Here is an 18,796-nt window from a genome sequence, read left to right as displayed (position 1 = left end):
ATTCATGGTAGTCCCCCAGCCCAGGTCTGATGCGTCTGTATGCATGTGCTGAGCTGGTGTGTGGAGGTGAAGTGGAAGGCCTGGGTTCGTATGAAATTGTTGGATCCACCACCTTAATTCTGCCTTTAGGCAGGGTAGGAAAGGAATCTAGAACTCTACAGGGTGGTTGTGTTGGGACCACACATTCTTTAGATACCACTGCAACTTCCTCATATGCATCCTGGCTAATGGTAACATAGGAATGGTGGCTGCTATAAGGCCCAGAAGTTGCAGGAATTGTCTTGCTGATAGTTGGTGGTCCTGGAGCAGGTCTTGGAAGTGGCCTGTAAGGGAAGCTACCTTAATCTTGAGGAAAGAATGCTTTCATCAGGTCTGTTCTGATCCTGCACCAGAGAAAAATGTTGTCCTGTTGTGGTGTTAAGGATGATTTGGGTAGATTGAGGGTGAACACCAGACCTTGCAGTAGGAACATGACAAACTGCAGGTGTTTTTTTAGGGTGTCCTCTTTTCCTGCAAGGATGAGGATATCATCTAGGTACGGGTAGATATGAACAGGCATTTGGTGAAGACCTTGAGTGCAGTGGATAAACCAAAGGGTAAGGCAGTAAATTGAAAGTGAGAACTGGGCCCAGTGAAATGCAAGTAATTTCTGTGAGAGGGATTGATGGGGATGTGGAGGTAGGCCTCAGATCTAGTGTGGCCATGAATGCTCGGGCTTGCAATAGTGGAAGGAAGGTCTGGGGGGATAGCATTCTGAAAAATGGAACTTTCAGGAAGAGGTTTAGAAAGGACAAGTCCAGAATTGGCCTCCAAGGGCCGTCCTCTTTTGGTACTTGCAACCTTGAGTAACAAAATTTTCCTTCTTGTCCTGGAGGGATGGGCTCCGTGTTTCCGTGGGTCAGTAGATCCTGTAAGATTTGGGGAATAAGGTGTAGCTGTTTTTTGGGTGGGAATACAATGCCCCAGGCTGAGGGGGGGTCTTTCTTTCCAGAAGAGGAAGAATCTCTCTTCCACTACTGCCAGAACCCAGTGATGTGCAGTAATAGTTCTCCAAATGGGCAGGCAGTGGGAGAGACAGACTGACAGGGGGAGGTGGGGCAAGGCAGTCACGCACTGTTAGTGCCATTTCTGTCATGAAAGGGCTGTTTGGGAGCAGGCTGAGAATAGGCTGGTCTGGAAGAAGTCCATCTTCTGGTTCCTTTTGTGTGTGTGGAAGAAGGAGGTGTAGCAGTGTAGAGAGTTCTCTTGACATAGGTGGTCTTAGCTGGATAATTTCGGTAGTATTTTGGTATAGGTGACACCATAAGGTGTTTAATATCTTGAAGCTCCTTACTTTTCTCCTGAAGGTTTTTAAATAGTTCAGCGGACTGCTTGCCAAACAGGAGGTTGTGCTCTAGTGGAGCCATCAAGGATTTTGGACTTGAAGTCCTCAGGCAGGGGTTGAAGTACGAGTATCTGAGTAGCACTGATCTGGATGCAGCAGACCTAGCAGAAGCTTCAGCTGCATCATAGCTGCATCTAATTGAATATCTGACTACCCGAGATGCCAGAGATAGTTTTGAGCAACTCCGTCTTGTTAGGGAAGGCTAGGAGTGAAGATGCTTAGAATGCCAGATCCAAGGCATACTTAATCATACGTGTTCGATAATTAATAGCTCTGAAGGCTAGGGTGGAACAGGTACAGATCTTCTTGCCTAACCTGTCCATACGTTTGCTGTCCTTGTCTGTAGGCAGAAGGGATGAGGATGGAACAAGTCTTGACTGCATGACTGAGGCTAGAGCAATCACTGCTGGGTCTGCCAAGGGGGGTTTCACAAGAAATTTATGGACATCAGGCACCTTATAGAAATGGTTGGATTTCTTAGGAGCTGGTGGCTAAGAATCAGGATTTTTGGACGCTGAAGCAAATGCATCCAGATATGCAGGTATAACTGGAGGGATGGCAGAAGGGGAGGGGAATTCAACTTGAAGTAACTCAAAATATCTTTTTGAGTTTCAGTCATTTGGGAAGTATCCCATTTGAAATATTCTTTCATTTTGGTAATGGTCTAGCCAAAAGTGATGTCCTCTGGGGGAAGAGTCCCCTTCTATGGCTTCCTCATCAGGAGAATAATATTCCAACAGAGAGGCAGTGTTCAGTAAGTAATGGACTCATCAGATGATGAAGAGTAAAGTTCTTCTTCCACTTGTCTTTCACAAGAAGTGAGCAGGAGAATAGAAGTAGCTGAGGCAGGCCTTGGGCTAAGGACAGGGATGGTGGAGGGAGAGGAGGCCGAGGGCCTAAGAGCCATGAAGGCCTGCATTAGAGACAGAGTGCAAGACTGCCAGTCAGGTAATCCCTCAGCAGGAGAAGATACATGTTTAGTTTTTTGCTTCCTTTTCAAAGTAGTAGTTCTGGGAGAAGGCCTAGTTTCTGGGTCCAAAGCTAAGGCTGGGGCCTCGGATTCTGGCATTCCAGTCGGGTGTCCAGTGGAGCCTCGTGCACCCTTAACTTCAATTGAAACTGTTGTCTGAGCAATCTCCGTGGATGTGCCAGCTGGTACCTCAGCAGCGACTGCATCAAGGGGAATCAATGAAGTAGATGGCTCTAGCAAATGTCCCTCAACCCCTAGATCGGCGGCCGGCAGGGCATCTGACAGTGGAGAGGCAGAGGAAGAAGGTTGAGGAATCTTAAGCCTTTTCCATGGCGGTTCCACCTGGGCGGCCGACCGACTCAGGATCATCCTAAGTTCCAACTTTTTTAGCCTCTGTTTTTCTAAGTAAAGATTAAAGTTGGCCAGATGGCTCCTGAGTGTCTTTGTGATGAAGGATTGGCAAATGGGACAGGAGGTACGGTCGTGTTCCCAGCCTAGGCAAAAACTGCAATAGTCATGCGAGTCTTTATGCGGAATTTGGCATTCGCATCGGCATTCACCCTTTTTGGCGGACATTGGCTAAAAGGAAGTCAGCAAACCAAGCTCAAGCAATAGTAAAAGAACAAAATTCTCAACAGGGTATTTGGCTTTAGACATCTTGACAGTAGAGGAGCAATGCGATCGATCTGACGTTCAACTACAGCAGAAAAGTTCTGAGGTATGTGCATGGTGACGTCACCTTTAAGGCCCCTGGTTTATGGCCTTACGTGTGACGTCTCACGCACCTTCATCATCCAGGCTTTAAGCTTTTGTACAGGAGCCGACGTTCGGGTCGCCTGAGGTGGAGAATCCCACACTAAGAATACTGCAACATGGGAACGGGAGGACATCTGGGTATCTTATGATCACAGGGAGTGCATTTCCTGAAACCAGTAGGTTTGTCTGCCATTCCAGAAGTAACTAGTAAAAGTAATAAAGCCCTGAAAGAAAAAGGACAAAAAGGAGAGAAGGATTTATATATATATATATAACAATGGTAAGCAAGTTTACTTCAGAAGAGGTAAGGAAACAGATTCTAACACTAACTCAATAAAAAAGGGTAAAGAGAGGAAGGAGGAGGACTACGTTAACAAGAATTCAGCAAGAAAAAATTGGTAAATCACTTACAATATAGAAATCCCGACCAATCACTAGAGCAGCAAATGAGATCTGGGGTAAAGCAGTGATCAGGGACATTATGCGTAAAGAGAGGAGCTGGAGAGTCAGATCCTAGACTGCAAAAAAAAGTGTCCAAGTAGGATCAGAGGATAGGATCTGACTCCATACCATATGTAGAGGAACTCATGAAAATGACATCATATCTAAGGATTTCCTGCATGGCACACAACAGATGAACAGTTGCACCCACCTGCTTCCTCACACCAACTTCATGAGAAACAGCTTAACTGAATAGACAAAAGTCACCAAATGAGCAGGCAACAGCCAAACAACGGAGAATGCCAATATATCCATGGAGAGAAAGAGAGAGAAGTGACACTATGGGATATTTTTTGGAAGTAAAGAAAATTAACACAAAACTGGAGGAATACAGAAGTGAAACAGATAAGACAAGGTAACAGTAGTAGTAAATAAACGTTCTGACCATTTGTAAAAGCCAATATGAAAAAAATAGATCTTAAAGGTAGAAATGGATGCCAAAGATGCGAAGGTGGAATTGTTGGAAGTGAATCTCATTGGGCAAGATCACAGATGAAGAAAAAAATCTAAGATTCAAGGACATAACAGAAAGTAAAGAAGGTACCAAAAGTAAGAAAATTATAAAACATACGCTAGCAGAATGGCCAACCTGTACCAGAGAGTGACACAAACAAAAACAGGGCTGAAGAGCTGAAAGAAGAATCTAGTGGAGGACAGGATAAGGGACAGAACATTCAGCAAAAAAGGCAGTGAGTGGACTCTACACCAAAAAAATGTATTTCTTCATTTTAAGAAATATCAAAATAAGAAAGGAGTAGACAAATTACTGCAGGAGATGCGCACCGAAAACATGGTAGATTTGAGAGACTCTTTGTCAGGAAGAACAACTTAATGTGAAAAAAAGCTGGTAGAAAATGCATAAAAATGCACACGACTTACTAGCTAACCTGTTGTAATCTTTGTCTTCACACTTGGAAGGGAAAGTTTGTTTATGAGAAGCAGAAAAAGACAATACTTATGAAAAGCTCAGGAGGGAGACAGAAGTACAATATAAATAATACAAAAATAACAAATAATATAAAATATAAAAATTAATAATATAATAAAATAAATATATAATAACGCAACAATAATATAATAGCAATTAATACGTAACATATAATGTCTGTATCAATTACAATATGGAACAGGAAGCTGCACTTAAACCTATACATACATATGTTGAAAAACATGTAAGATATGTAGAAAAGGGGCAATATAGAGTGAACAAGAATAGGATCAAATGGGAAATGAAGAAGCTGTGTATGTATGTGGGGGAAGAAGGCAAGGGAGTCTCTATGGACAACTTAATTTTCTCCCACCCTATAGGATACAAAAATGAGACTTTTAGGCAGAACACCAAAGTAAAGTGAAAGCCCAATTCCTTGCAAGTGCTTACAGTGGATATAAAAAGTGTAAACACCCCTGTTAAAATGCCAGGTTTTCGTGATATAAAAACATGAGACCACAATAAATCATTTAAAAACTTTTTTCATCTTTAATGTGACCTATAACCTGTACAACTCAACTGAAAAACAAATCTGTTAGGGGAAAAATATAAAAAATGTACAATAAGCTGGTTCCATAAGTGTGCACACCCTTAAACTAATACTTTGTTGAAGCACCTTTTGATTTAATTACAGCATTCAGTCTTCTTCAGTACACACCTGAGATCAATTAAAGAGACTATGATTAACCCCAAATAAAATTCAGCTGTCCTAGTAGGATTTTCCTGACCGGTGCCACGTTTGTCATGGAAAGGTCCTTGGGACTTCTTGGAGAAGGATCACTGAGGGGTAGAAAAATGAACACCCATGGCAGACAGTGCCTTACCATTCTTTTCACACTTGGCTAGTGTGTCCTTTACCTTTGGGCTGAATAAGAAAGATCTGTCAAGCAGAGTGTTGTCAAAGGAAGTCCTGAAGGGCTCCACAAAGTCACACAAGCGCATTCAGGTGTGTCACCTAATGGCAATGCCAGAACCCACTGCTCTGGTCATCCCTTCGGTTGTGTGAGCGATGAGTCACATGGATGAGTTTGATATAGACAAAAGGGTGGCTAGCTGTGAGGCGACCTTATCTTGTACCTCAATGGACACATCCCCAGCTAGAGTTTCTGATAATTCCTTAATCAGGTCTCTCTGGAGTCTAGTAATGTGTGCCATAAAGTTGAAAGACCTAAGTGTGAAGTTCGATGAAGCATAAACCCACTTTCCAAACTGTCCATCGTCCTAGACTCCCTGTTAGGAGGTTGAACAGAATGATTCTTGTTGGCTAGTTCGTTTTTGGTGGCAGCTGCCACCACCATGGAATCTACTGACGAACCTTTTAGCCAATACTGGTGGTATTTTGGTGGTGATGATATTTTGTCAGGTCTCTGGTGAATGGGCTCTATGGTGTCAGGAGTCTTCCAAGCCAGCTGCGCAATTAGCTTGCTGAGGTTGTCAGTGGATGGGGCCACCCAGGAAGTAGACGGTAGGGCACTGAAGGCTTGCATGTACACAGTTTTCTCAGAGGATGGGTTTTGGGACTTCCAGTTACCCCTCTGTTACAGAATTTCTAGGACATCCTCAGGGGACGGCTGTGGGGAACCCTCCCCCTTCATCGAAATTCATGTCTTCCATGACAGATTCTTCAGGGGAATCCAGATGCGTCCTCTTTCAGGGTGGCTCATAAGTTGGAATCTCTGGGGAGGACTCCTAAGAGGAGGGACCCTGTACCTTGGCAACCTGAAGCTTTGGCATTCACTGTCCTGTCATAGAGATCAATGTCAACTTTGGACCAGAGGAAATAGAAATATGGCACTCCAGTGCTGGTGGGGCCAGCTGGGAGCCTGAAGAGGCTAGGGCCCTTTTCAACTTTTCTAAAAGGCGGTACCTCCTGAAGAGGAGCGAGAGGCCGTTACCAAGAAGGACCACCTCACAACCGACGTCCCACCATGCTCTGAGGGTCCGCCATCCAAGGATAGAACCGGGGAAGGAACTGCAACCGACAAAGTTCCTGAAACAGAGATCGACACCATTCCAAAACTATGAGCCAAGCCAAGAACTATGGAACTGATGGAGGGGTCTCGGCCCCAAGACTCAGTTAGCTTTACAGCAGGAACCAACAATGTCAAAGCAATATCTGGTGCCAAGGTCGAAACATCTAGCGGCATCGAAACAGCTGGTACTGGGAGAATCGAAGTGCTGGGCTCCAAAACTGCAGTCAAGTCTGAGGAGGATAAGAAAGAGTCCCCGGAGAAAAGGTCTCCAATCCAGATGGGAGAGGGACCCGAGAAGGGGCAGGAATACTTCTGGCCAGCAACAGTTGATCCACCACCCTTATGACATCTAACTCAGAAAGACTCCTGGAGGACTGCACTGAACGGGCTAATGGAGAGACTGGTCGTTCAAGGAATGGACTAAGCAACTGGCCCATGAAGATGTCTACACTCAGTTGAGGATTATCTCGTCTTGGAAATTTCTAAAATAGACTTCAGCACCGAGAGGATGGTCTGAGACTGCGGAGGTGACGATGTAACCATTTGTTGAATGATGAAGAAAATAAACCCTGAGGCACACCATGACCATAAAAGTTGATATTTATTCCAGAAAAAATAAAATCAAAAGGACCTGGTCAGTAAGCGCTTTCGCGTTGATCACAACGCTTCATCAGACTATATGACCATTAATAAATAACACCACATTTTATAGCAGGTCTCAAACAATGTAAAAACATTCAGCCAATAAAAAACAAGCAATTATCACAAATTCAATTATTTAAAGGTTGTTGAGCTGAAGGCGAAGTCTGTGCTGAGCCAGAAACTAGAGGCTGGCCCTGACAAAGATGCTGACAGAATCATGGATTTGACGGTGTCAAGGAGACACTAGATAGCAATTTTACAGCTTTGGCTGTCGGTTCTGAAGGCTGCAGAACCGAGGGTTTATGGTTCGGAGCCACCGGAACCGAAGGTGATGTCGGTACCAAATGGCTTTTCCTTTTCGGTAAGTCCTGTGTTTTGTCGGCCTTGGGCAAGACTTCACTAAAAGTAGATCTGAGTAGACCTTTCAGCAGGAGTTTGTTACTACACTCTGCTAAGGTTCTTTGACTGAAACCTTTACACATGTCACAATCCAAATCCAGATGAGGCGTGCCTAGGCAGTAAACACAAGAAAGATACCCGTTGGAATTGGGCATCCTTCTATTACAATCTTGGCAATGTTTGAAACCTGAAGTGCATTTTAACAGTTCATCTGACATTTTGAAAAAGGGCAAAAAAAAAAAAAATAAAACAAAACAAGCCCAAGAAAAATTACATTCTCTCACACACGAAGGGGGGGGGGGGGAATCTACCAACAATGATAGATAAGATTACCAAAGGTAAAGGGGCAAGTACCAATGATGGTTACTGAGGAAAACCCCAACAAGGGTTATAAAGAAAGAAATGGGTAGCGATGAAGAATATATATCTACATTAAAAGCAAAAAATAGAAAAGTATTTTTTTAAACTATTATTGACGAAAAATAGAAAATATAAATCACTTAGCTGAGAGTACAGCTGATGCATCTTGCTGACAGAGTGGCAAAAGAGATCTGAGGTAATATATACAGAGGAATTATGGGTAGAGACTTGGCTCAAGAGGTTTTGGCTGGCTCAAGCTGTACAAGGCCAAGCTGATTAAAGAATAAATGAAGACTGACAACATCAGATTTTAACATTTGCCTCCTCTTTAAATTTTATTTTTAGTCTCACAAACTGATTTGTGAAATAGCCAAACAAATATTTAGCACTAAATCTCAATATTATAACACTCAGAATTTTTTGCAGACGTGCAAGGCAAATAATCTGTTAATGCAAGGAGCAAAATACAGCTACTTGGAGGGGAAAAACAAACTCTGGCTCTGGGCTGTGATGCCTGCATAGGTTTGTTTGTTTGTGTCTTTCAGCTTTTCCCGGTTAGGGGTCGCCACAGCGGAACTCTGGTCCGCTAATGATTGGTAGTTGATTTTTACGTGCCGAGTTACCAGCCCTGACGCACAACCTTCAATGAAAGGTACGCCCATTCATGTATATTTCCATGTAGAAGACGCTCTAGCTGAGAGTCGAACCGGACAGCGTCTTACTATGAGGTGACAACGCTACCGCAGCACCACAGGTATGTTTTTACATATATATATATATGTATGTTTTTACATATATATATATATATATATATATATATATAAGTAAAAATTAAGCAGGCAACCACCTGAGTAAACAGTAAGTGCACTACGCATGATGATTGCACAAAAAAGCAAGTTACTTATAATTACTGAAAATACTGTTAATAAATGTTGTCATAAGTAAAAAAAAAAAAAAAAGAAAAAAAAAAGAAAAAACAAATACGACATAACTAAGAAACAACACATTTGCATATTCTTTTTCATCAAAAATAATGTCAGCCTACCGGGTATGCTCTTCTGATGTGCTCTTTTCATCAATTACTGCAACAGCCACAAGTTTACCTGAACAAAAACAGAACCAACAAATAAGATTTCATTCTGCACAGCCTCTCATATTTTATCCCAAAGTGTTTTGTAGCTTTACATTCCCTACAGCAGCATAACAGATAAACAGCTAATAGACAGCCAAAATAAAACACTGCTGGAATACAATTTAAGTTACATCAAGAGCTTAACTTTGATGACATCTCTTCCAATAAATTACAGTTATGAAAATTACAACTTAACTAGTTAGGATCAGACAGAAGTACAGGTCATCTCCTAACCATTTAAGATTACAAAGTACAATCTGTTCCCATCAACATTTTCTTTTCCACTGGACAGCTTTCATACTGCAAGTAGACTGCAAAGGCCTACATATGAACTACATTCAACTAACTCAAACCTTCATGTCACTAACAACAGTTTAAGTGGGGAACCAATGATGTTAACGCATTAATGATCTACGTCAAGGAGACCACGGGTACCTCATAACAAGTAAGTTCCTAGCTCAATATTGACCAGGAGAACAACTGCCAAATAGGATTCCATCCTATGTCACCTTTACTGCACATAAAAACTCACCAAAGTAAATCCAAGGAAGCATACATTGGCAGACTTCTTTCCTGAAAATCTGATCATATCAGCCAAGGGAATATTGATTCCTTAGCTTCAGTACAACATTCTTATCCATGGCCTGCCTTCTCCTAGGAATACAAACTTCAGACAGTGCCACTGCAATAACCTTAGGAGAGCTGTCTGAATTACCATACATACATACAAATGTTTCAAGCACGGGCATTAAGCCCTTCTAGCTTGCCAATATGCCAAAACACTTGTTCCCATAATAAATGTCCAGGCTGTTCTTAAAAATATCTAAACTCGTACTTGCTTTAATGTAATTTGGTAGTCTGTTCCAAGCATCAGCTACTCTGTCATAGAACCAATTAGTACACTTCTCATTCCTATAGAATCTTCCACATAGGTTGTCTGATGATTCTCTAGTACTTTTTGACAACCTCAAACATTCCCAGAGGTCCCTAAATGTCCTATATACCTGAATAAGATCTCCTCTTAAATATATGTAAGAGACCCTTGTACAAGTTCAGATATTTTAGTCTTTGATAATAACATACATTTTCACATCCATGAATGCCCTTAGTATATTTCCGCTGTACTCTTTTCGGTTTATTCATGCTTGTTTTCCTATAGGGTTTCCATACTGTTATTCCATACTCAAGTTTGGGCCTAATGTAATTAACAAACAATGACTCATTATGTTTGATTTCCTAGACTTTATAAATCTTTTTATACAACCTATAGTTCTATAACTATCATTAGCCAATTGGTTGAAAAACTCATAGCTGAATCTACCCATATACCCAGGTCCTTAAATGAGTCTACAGTTTCAATCACTGTGTGCTGTATTAAATATTCACCTTTCAGTTTATGTCTCCCAAATCTCATATGCTTAGTTTTTGATGTATTTATCAACATATTATTCTCCTGTGCCCAAATGGTCAATTTAGTCAAATTATTTTGCAGACATGCCTTATCTGTAACACATGTAATCAGTTTACCCAATTTTACGTCGTCAGCATATAGGCTGTAGAACACCTCAGATGAAAAAGTAAGGTCTGAAAGATACAATCTAAACAAGTAAGGGCCTATTACAGAGCCCTGTGGGACACCTTGACTGCAACCAAGGATTTCACCTGTCCAGTTGGTGTGTGATACTTGCCATGTCCTATTTGTAAGCCATGCAGCTATCCATCTTATTAACAGTACATCAATACCTAGTTGTACTAATTTATTGATAAGTGTTTTGTGCATGACCCTGTCAAATGCTGAAGTTAAATCTATATAAATCACATCACAGCACAATTTTTCATTCATAGCTGTTGTTATATTGTTAAAGAACATCATGTTACAGGTGGTAATAAATCTATTTTCAACATATGCATGCTGATATATGGTTTCAACTCCCAACCTATTCAGTTCTGACAATAACTTATCCAGTATTACCTTCTCCATTATTTTTCCACAACATGAAAGTAGACTTAAGGGTCTATATGATTCTGGGTTTGTCCTACTCCCCTTTCCCTTAAAGACAGGTTTAATAAGTGCATGTCTCCAATCTTGAGGAATCTCCCCATATTTATATGATGTAATGAATAACAGATGTACCATAGGTCACAGGACTGAGCTCTTGCTTAGCACTCTACTTTTTAAACTTATTTATCCTTAAATATTATAATACAGAAAAATATACAATCATAACTGTATAACATACATAAACTACACCTACCTTCTTTCAATTCTTTAATTGTACAGCTTATTTCAACAAATATGGCAGTCCATCTTGAATCCACCAGCTTCTTCTACAATGGTTCTCAACCTCTAATCATTTATTGACACAATGCTAGAAAGTAAAGTATTCTCTACTATCTTACCCCATTTGCTCAAATTCTACCAGATACTCAAATGGAACTCATATCAAACTACTGTTTATAACTGCATTCAACTAACATAGTGTACTTTGTGTATGAATATCTAGTACCTTGTGAATGTTACTAATGTAATGTAATAATTGTGTAGCTGTGTGCATGAATATTTTTTGTATCGTGAAAATGTTAACTACTGTAATGTAATACTTATGGAGCTTTTCTCCCTGGGCCTCCACTGAAAACGGACCTGTGTCCAGTCGGACCTTCCCAGTAAACAAATGTAAAATAAAATAAATAAATAAATAAAATTCTTGTCTTAATATATATCCTTATTATTTTGAATATATCCCCTTACCAGAGCACATCTGTTTAAAATACTACATAATTCATGGACATAATGTATGAGCCCATCTACCACGACACATTATTTTTCTACCACAATAGAAATAAATGGATGTGCCTTACCACACGTGACAAGAATTAACCACTCTACCTACTTTATATTTTCATTAATCCCTACTTATTTAACTACACTCATAATCATGTCAATTATAAGTTTATTTATTCTCCACAATTTTAGTGTTGCTTTCCTCTTGCCAACAAACTTACCTTACTGTGATGCTCACGTACTACGTCTAACATCCTCTAAGCCTTCTATTAGTGCACAGGCAATCATGTCAGACATAATTGTCCTTAAACAATATAATACTGCTAACACTCCCCCTGCTTCTTACATAACATAATTTCTTTAGTTCAGACATGGTGTTTCCTGAAATTAGAGTCTTCCAGCAGGTCACTGAGGTGTTTGGGGACCTTCTTGTGCTCCTGCATCACTCTAAACACAAACATGAAAGATAAATGCATGCTGGAAATATTCAGAATAAGTACTATACACCATGTGTGGCAAGGAAGGAGCCTTCTGGGTTGCTGCCCATCTTGCCTTCAACATAACTTTAAGAATCTGCCACATGAGATGGTCCTCACCTGACAGAGGCTCAGACAGGTTTGGATACTAAAAAACAGTTTTGTGCCTTATGCTGGACTGTGTTCTGGAACTCCATAACATCTTCTAATGTCCTAAAACAATAATCTAAGTAGAATTATTTTTCAGGGGGGGGGGGACTCTTGGGCCCTAGGACAGTCCAGCGACTGGAAAGAACTGAAGGAGAATACCAAAGCTTGCCATGAGACTTTTGCAGCCTGCTCCCCATCCTCTAATAAATCTGGAGACAGTGGTTGGTTCTTTTTACAGAATTGACAATGAAAGTGTTTTTCACTCAGATGAAGGCACTTGGACTGTCACCCTGTTGGTCAAGGCTTTGACAATCTGAAAAAGGACCTCACTTCATCACCCAATGGATCACCCAAAAAAGTTTCAGCAGGGTCCTCGATGACTCTGCTGTCAATTTCAGTTCAAGTACTACAAGCAGCATGAAGTCTGATAATAGACTGTTCTTATTATGTAGCAGCATGGGAAGCTTGTTGAGAATGGACAACAAGTCTATCACCCTCTACCCTCTATAAAGAAGACAGAGGCAGGCTACATAAAACCCACCTGAAAGGGGAAAAGTGAGCCCATAATACAGCAGAATGCCCACAGCATCATCATCAGAGATGTCAAATGTGTTCCCTTGGGCGACACAGTAGATCTACCTTACTTTTTTTTTTTTCTCCAGATGGTGTTTCATGGAAGAATGGTTGTGATGGTGACTCCAGGCTGGGGGGACAATAAAAACAAATGGTGGCGTTTCTCCTTGAACCTCTTCTTTGTCATCAGTATTGAAGAGAACCCTCTGACCACATAGAGAATAGCCTTAGTAAGGTCATAGCATAGGACTCACAGCCATGATCTTCACATAGCCTGCATTTCCTATTCCACTGCAATCTGAACACATTTACAGAGTCTGACCAAAGTTCAAATTCTTATTCAATCTCAAAACAAGAAAACTCTAGAACAACCTAAAATGACTTGATTTTTTTTTTGCCAGAATATAAAACAGAGAACTTTAGAGGCAGATGAAACCCAAACAGCCCACACAAATTCCAGGAAGGAAATGAAGGCAAGATGGACATATCTTCCTATAGAAAGACAGCACCACTTGACTGTTAATGACTTGTTCATAGTTAAGTACTATATAATCAGTCTGCTGACTATTAACAAGCCTAGCCAGTAACTCGTATTCAAAAGTTCCCTCCATACATCAAGCCGGGCAGTGCAATACTGACCAGGGGAGAATATGAGGCTGCAGATTCAATTATAGTGGTTATGAGGGTGGCAAGTGTGTTACTCTGCTTGACATGTAGAGAAAGTGTATTTCAGAGGTGGGGGATCCGTTAGGATATGAATCCATCATGCCAATGTGTCTAACATTTGTTAATGAAGACTTAGCTCCTTTAACCTAGTGTTTGAGTAACCATTTCTTCTGTGAAGAAACAGAACATCAAACAGGGTTAGATCTTTCATGGCTCAAAATAGTTAAGACAGATCCCAGAAGAGGAGTACAGAAGAAACTCGGTAAAGAGAGAGGGCTACCAATCTGATCTGATAACAAAGACTCTTAGGAACTTCCGAGATCTCTCAGGTTTGCTTAGATTTTCAGACAAATACATTCCAAAAGGGGCGTTATATTCAATAATGATTCTGGCAAGAAATAAGCAAAGAGGAATTATGGCTCCTCTGGATCTAAGACATGCTTTGGGAAATCAGATGAACCAGAAAGAAGACTTTCCTAACAACTGTGGTGATATGCTGGTAAAAGGATAAGGAATTATCAACAAGTATCTAGGTCTCTTATGACAGTGTCTGAGCAGAAGGGTGCATTGCTTGTATGGTATGCTAAAAAGTTTTATTTGCTAAAATTAACTGCACTTCATTTTTTCACATTTACTTTGAGACCATTGTGCTTGCACAGTTGTTAACATGAACAAACCCATGTTGGAGAAACTGTAAGAGAAGCTGGAATAACTGCTCCCAATTCAGTCACCTGCAAACTAAGATAACCAAAGGCCAGAAATGTTGGCCTGAACATCAGAGAAAGAGATGCCAAATAAAAAGGGTCCAATAGTAAGCACTGTGGTACATCACTGGCAACCTTTTTACTTTCTTAAATGGCACCCGCAACTCTAACCACATGGGTTCTCTCAGCCAATCCATTAGCTATCCGTCACACAACATAAGGTTTATATTTAGATTTACATGTTAATCAATAATGCCTTCAAGGGGAAGAGTGTCAAAGGCCTTGGCCAGGTCAATATATGCCGTATGTACTGCATAACCATTATACACTGCTTTGGTGAGTTTTTCAAAGAAATTAATGAGGTTAAACAGGCAGGCCCTTCCTTTGACAAGGATGAATTGATAAGGTTCCAGAGTTAAGAGGTTTCCAATGTCCATGCAGTCTGAGATAATCTGTTCCATAGTTTTACATATGAGGCTAGTGAGACTAAATGGTCTAGCTACCAGAGTCTGTTGCTGGATCACGCTTGTGGAATTGTATTACAAAGGCTGTTTTCCAAGCTTCAGGAATGTAACAAGTGGAGAGGCTTAGATTAGAGAGGTTAAGTATGTCATATATGGCAGTGATAATCAGTCAACCTCACATGTTATCTAGGCCCACAGATGAGTGTTCTTAACTTCTGAGTGGAGTGTCAGGACTTGTTCCACAGTAATTAAAGGGGAGGGTGTGACTGGGGAATATGTAGAACACTGATAACTATGGATGGAGTTAAATTTGCACTAAATTTCTCAGCTAGGATATTAGCTATTTCCTTTGGGTCAGAGTGGGCCAGTAATACTGTACACTAGCTCCGAAGATTGTTAGGAGTTAGACTGCTACCAAACACAGTTGCAGAAAAATTTGTAGTTATTTTCGGTTTTAATTTCATATTCTGCTTTGAGCCTCCTAAACGTTCCCCTAAGATCTTTACAAGTTTGCTTAAATGTGCTCTTAAGGTGTTACATAATTTATTATATAATATAGGTATTCCACCACAGGGGGTTGTTTTTACACTTTTCAGAGACATAGGCAGTGCTTTCAGCAATGGGATCTACTGGAGGAGTATTACAGCAAAATGGATTTAGGTAATCAAGTAGATGAAGAAGGTTTACTTTTGAATAACAATAATCACACAGAATATTATATCCATAAGGTAGCAGAAAGTATTTTAAGAGCTAAGCCAACACGGGAATGGAGAAAGGAGATTCTGACAATAGGGATGATTGCAATTAGTGATAGAGACAATAGGCAAGAGGGGTCTGGAATTTATTGAAGAAAACTGACAAAGGAACCAATGTATTGGGGGGGGAAATAACTAGAGAGGGAAAGGTAAGAGAATGGGAAGAGGCCAAGAGTTTATTTGGACTGCAGGTTAGAGATTGCCTTCATTCATGCAAAGAGAAAGAAACGGGAGTCCTAAACAAAAGACCAACACTGTTACAGTTTTTTTTTTAAATTATCACATATGACATAGGCAAGCTTACATTTACATAAATGAAAAACAAAATTACACCACTTTAACTGCAAACATTATACATCACAGACACCATTAAGACAACTGTAGTTGCAAACATTATACATCACTTATCTATCTAGTCATTGTTAGTTAAGCATTAAATGGCTCAGTCAAATCCTGCCTCTTAAACCTTATTCCTTCTCTGCATACATTGTTTCCACAATTCCCATTTTTTTCCATGCAGTTTGCTCCTTCCATTTTGTAAGGATCCCAATTCCAGTAGTTTTATCTCTCTTACTACATTTACTACTTCTAGCAAAGTTGGTCTAGACTTTCATTTCTATTTTCTAGTAATCGCTTTTTTGTCAGCCACCATAATTAGACTAAGCAATGCTTTACTATGTCTAGGCAATTCCGATTCTCTATCACAGCTCAAAAAAACAGTTAATCCAATCTGCTCACCCAGCATCTTTGACAGAGCGGTCTGCAGGGAATCCCTAAAGTCTGCCAACTCATTACACCCCCAAAAAATATGTTCCCAGCAACATCTTTCTTGCCCGTCACATCTCCAAATTTTCTATCCACCTGAAGAATAATTCTTTGGAGTCTACTTGGGGTATAAAAATATCTATGCAAACAGTTCCAGGCAAAAACCCTAAATCTTCTAGGCTTTGTTGCATATTTGGGAGATATACATATATCTCCCACTGTCTCTTTGTGAATTGCTTATCCAATCTCTTTTCTCAATCCTTTCAAAACTCCTCTGATTGACGCTTATAATTATCATGCAGTATTTATATGCTTTACTAATTACTCCTTAACAGCTGCTCGTCTTCTAGATTCTATTACAAACTCTACCAGTGCTGGTCTTTCATTTAGGAACCCCCCATTTATTTATGTTTGCCTATTCTCCGATATCAATCCTTGATAGGGAAGGCAATCTCTAACCTGTAGTCCAAATAAATTATTGGCCTCTTCCCATTCTATTACCTTTCCCTTTCTAGTTATTTGCTCCCAATACCTTGGTTCCTATGCCAGTTTTCTCCAATAAATTCCAGCTCCCTCTTGCCTATTATCTGTATACCTAACCACAGTCATCCATATCAGCAGAATCTATTTTCTCCATTCTCATCCCTATTTTATGAATATAGTATTCTGTATGATTTTTTTGTTCTCCTTAAGAGTCTGCATCCAAAATCCCAATCTCTCCTTATTTCTGGAGCTTCCTCTTTGTATCATCATCATTCCTTTCCACTTTGAATTATAGTTTTCTGCTTGTGCTATGTATAAGAGCCTTAACTGTGTTGCTTTAAAATACCCCCTCAAATTGGGTAATCCTAGTCCACCTTGTTCTACTGGAAGAATCAGCCTATCCCACTTAACCCTTGCTGTCTTCCCTTCCCAGGCAAAATCTGTCAACTCTTTTTTAACTACTATCCACAGCTTCTCCTCTGGTTGTTAAAAATATGCCTGACCTGTGTATAAAACTAAAGGGACTAAAAACATTGTATGTATGTATTGCTTGTATCTTAATATCCATATCCATATGACAAAGCTTCCAGTTTTTCAATTTTTGTATTATCTTCTGTTTAGTCCTTCCCACATATCCTTAGCTGTCAAAACAGAGTCATTTATTATCCATACTCCTAAATACTTCATTTTAACATGTCCCTATAAATATGGATATTGTTGGACCAACTGGTGTGTGGGTACTTAATTTACCGCTACTGCCTTTGTTTTTAGCTTCATTAATTTTATATCCAGAGAAGATTTGAAACTCTCTTAAAATGTTCCACAACACTGTAATGCCTCTCTGTGGTGTTGTCATGTATAAAATAATCATCTGCAAACAGAGCCAGCTTTTCCTGACTACCATACTAATTATATCCTTGAATTTCTGAGTCCCTTATTTTCTTTGCCAATCATTCTAAATATAATGCAAACAACAAATGAGGAAGTGGACAACCCTGCCTGGTTCCTCTACTCAAGCAGAAGTTATCAGAGAGGTCCCTACCCACTTTAATTTTCACATCCGAGTCCTCATATATACTCCTAATCAACCTTATAATTGTACCAGGGAAAGCAATTGCTTCCATTGCCCTGCTCATGAATTCCCAGTCTACTCTGTCAAATGCTTTTTCTGCATCAAGACCCAGCAATAAAAGTGGTATTTTCTTGCAGTCTGCTTCCCTCTGGATCACCAATCTTCTGTTAAGATTATCAAATGTTTGCCTCCCCTCCACAAAACCACAGAGATCCACATCTATCAGTTTTGGTATAATTTATGCTATTATTTTACCCATTATTGACAAACACTTTATAACCATGGTTTAGTGTTGAAACGGGCCTGTATGAATCTGGATCCAATGGATCTTAACCCTCTTGTTATTGCTGTTACTACAGCCTTCTTCCAGGATACTGGTATTCTCCTCCTCTTAAAATATTGTTAAACAAAACCTTTCAGATCCTTATCAGTCTTTCCCCCTCCCAACTTCTACAGGAACACCATCTATTCCTGGGGACTTTCCTGTAGATTGGTTATACATAGCCATTTTTATCTCATCTCTTCCTATCCTGTTAGTAATTCAGCCTCATCTACCACCAACCTTGGCATGTTTAATTCTCCCATAAACATTTCCATTTGTACCTTTTCTTGATTTCCATATTTCTCTGCTTTATATAAACTTTCAAAAAATTTCCAAAATATTTCTAATAATTCTACAGGATCTCTTCTTACCTTCCTTGTTATAGGCTGCCTAAGCTTGGTGACGACCCTTTCCACTTTCTGTTGCCAGAGTCATTGGACTGAAAGTTTTTGTGCTCCAGACTCATCATCAAAAAACAG

At 40.1% G+C, this 18,796-nt stretch overlaps 1 protein-coding gene across 1 annotated transcript in view; it reads right to left on the bottom strand.

Annotated features, from left to right (window-relative positions):
* Positions 1-18,796, bottom strand: part of TMX3 (thioredoxin related transmembrane protein 3) — a 1,593,937-nt gene that overhangs the window by 292,624 nt on the left and 1,282,517 nt on the right. The window contains exon 11 of the mRNA XM_044067138.1: positions 9,019-9,076. Coding sequence (XP_043923073.1) covers positions 9,019-9,076 — 58 coding nt within the window. The remainder of the gene's footprint in view (positions 1-9,018; positions 9,077-18,796) is intronic.

Source organism: Protopterus annectens, chromosome 3.part1 (assembly GCF_019279795.1).
Source record: "Protopterus annectens isolate FY-2018-M chromosome 3.part1, PAN1.0, whole genome shotgun sequence".
Classification (NCBI taxonomy): domain Eukaryota; kingdom Metazoa; phylum Chordata; order Ceratodontiformes; family Protopteridae; genus Protopterus; species Protopterus annectens.
Note: the sequence above shows the minus strand (reverse complement) of the source record. Positions and strands in the feature narration are given on the sequence as shown.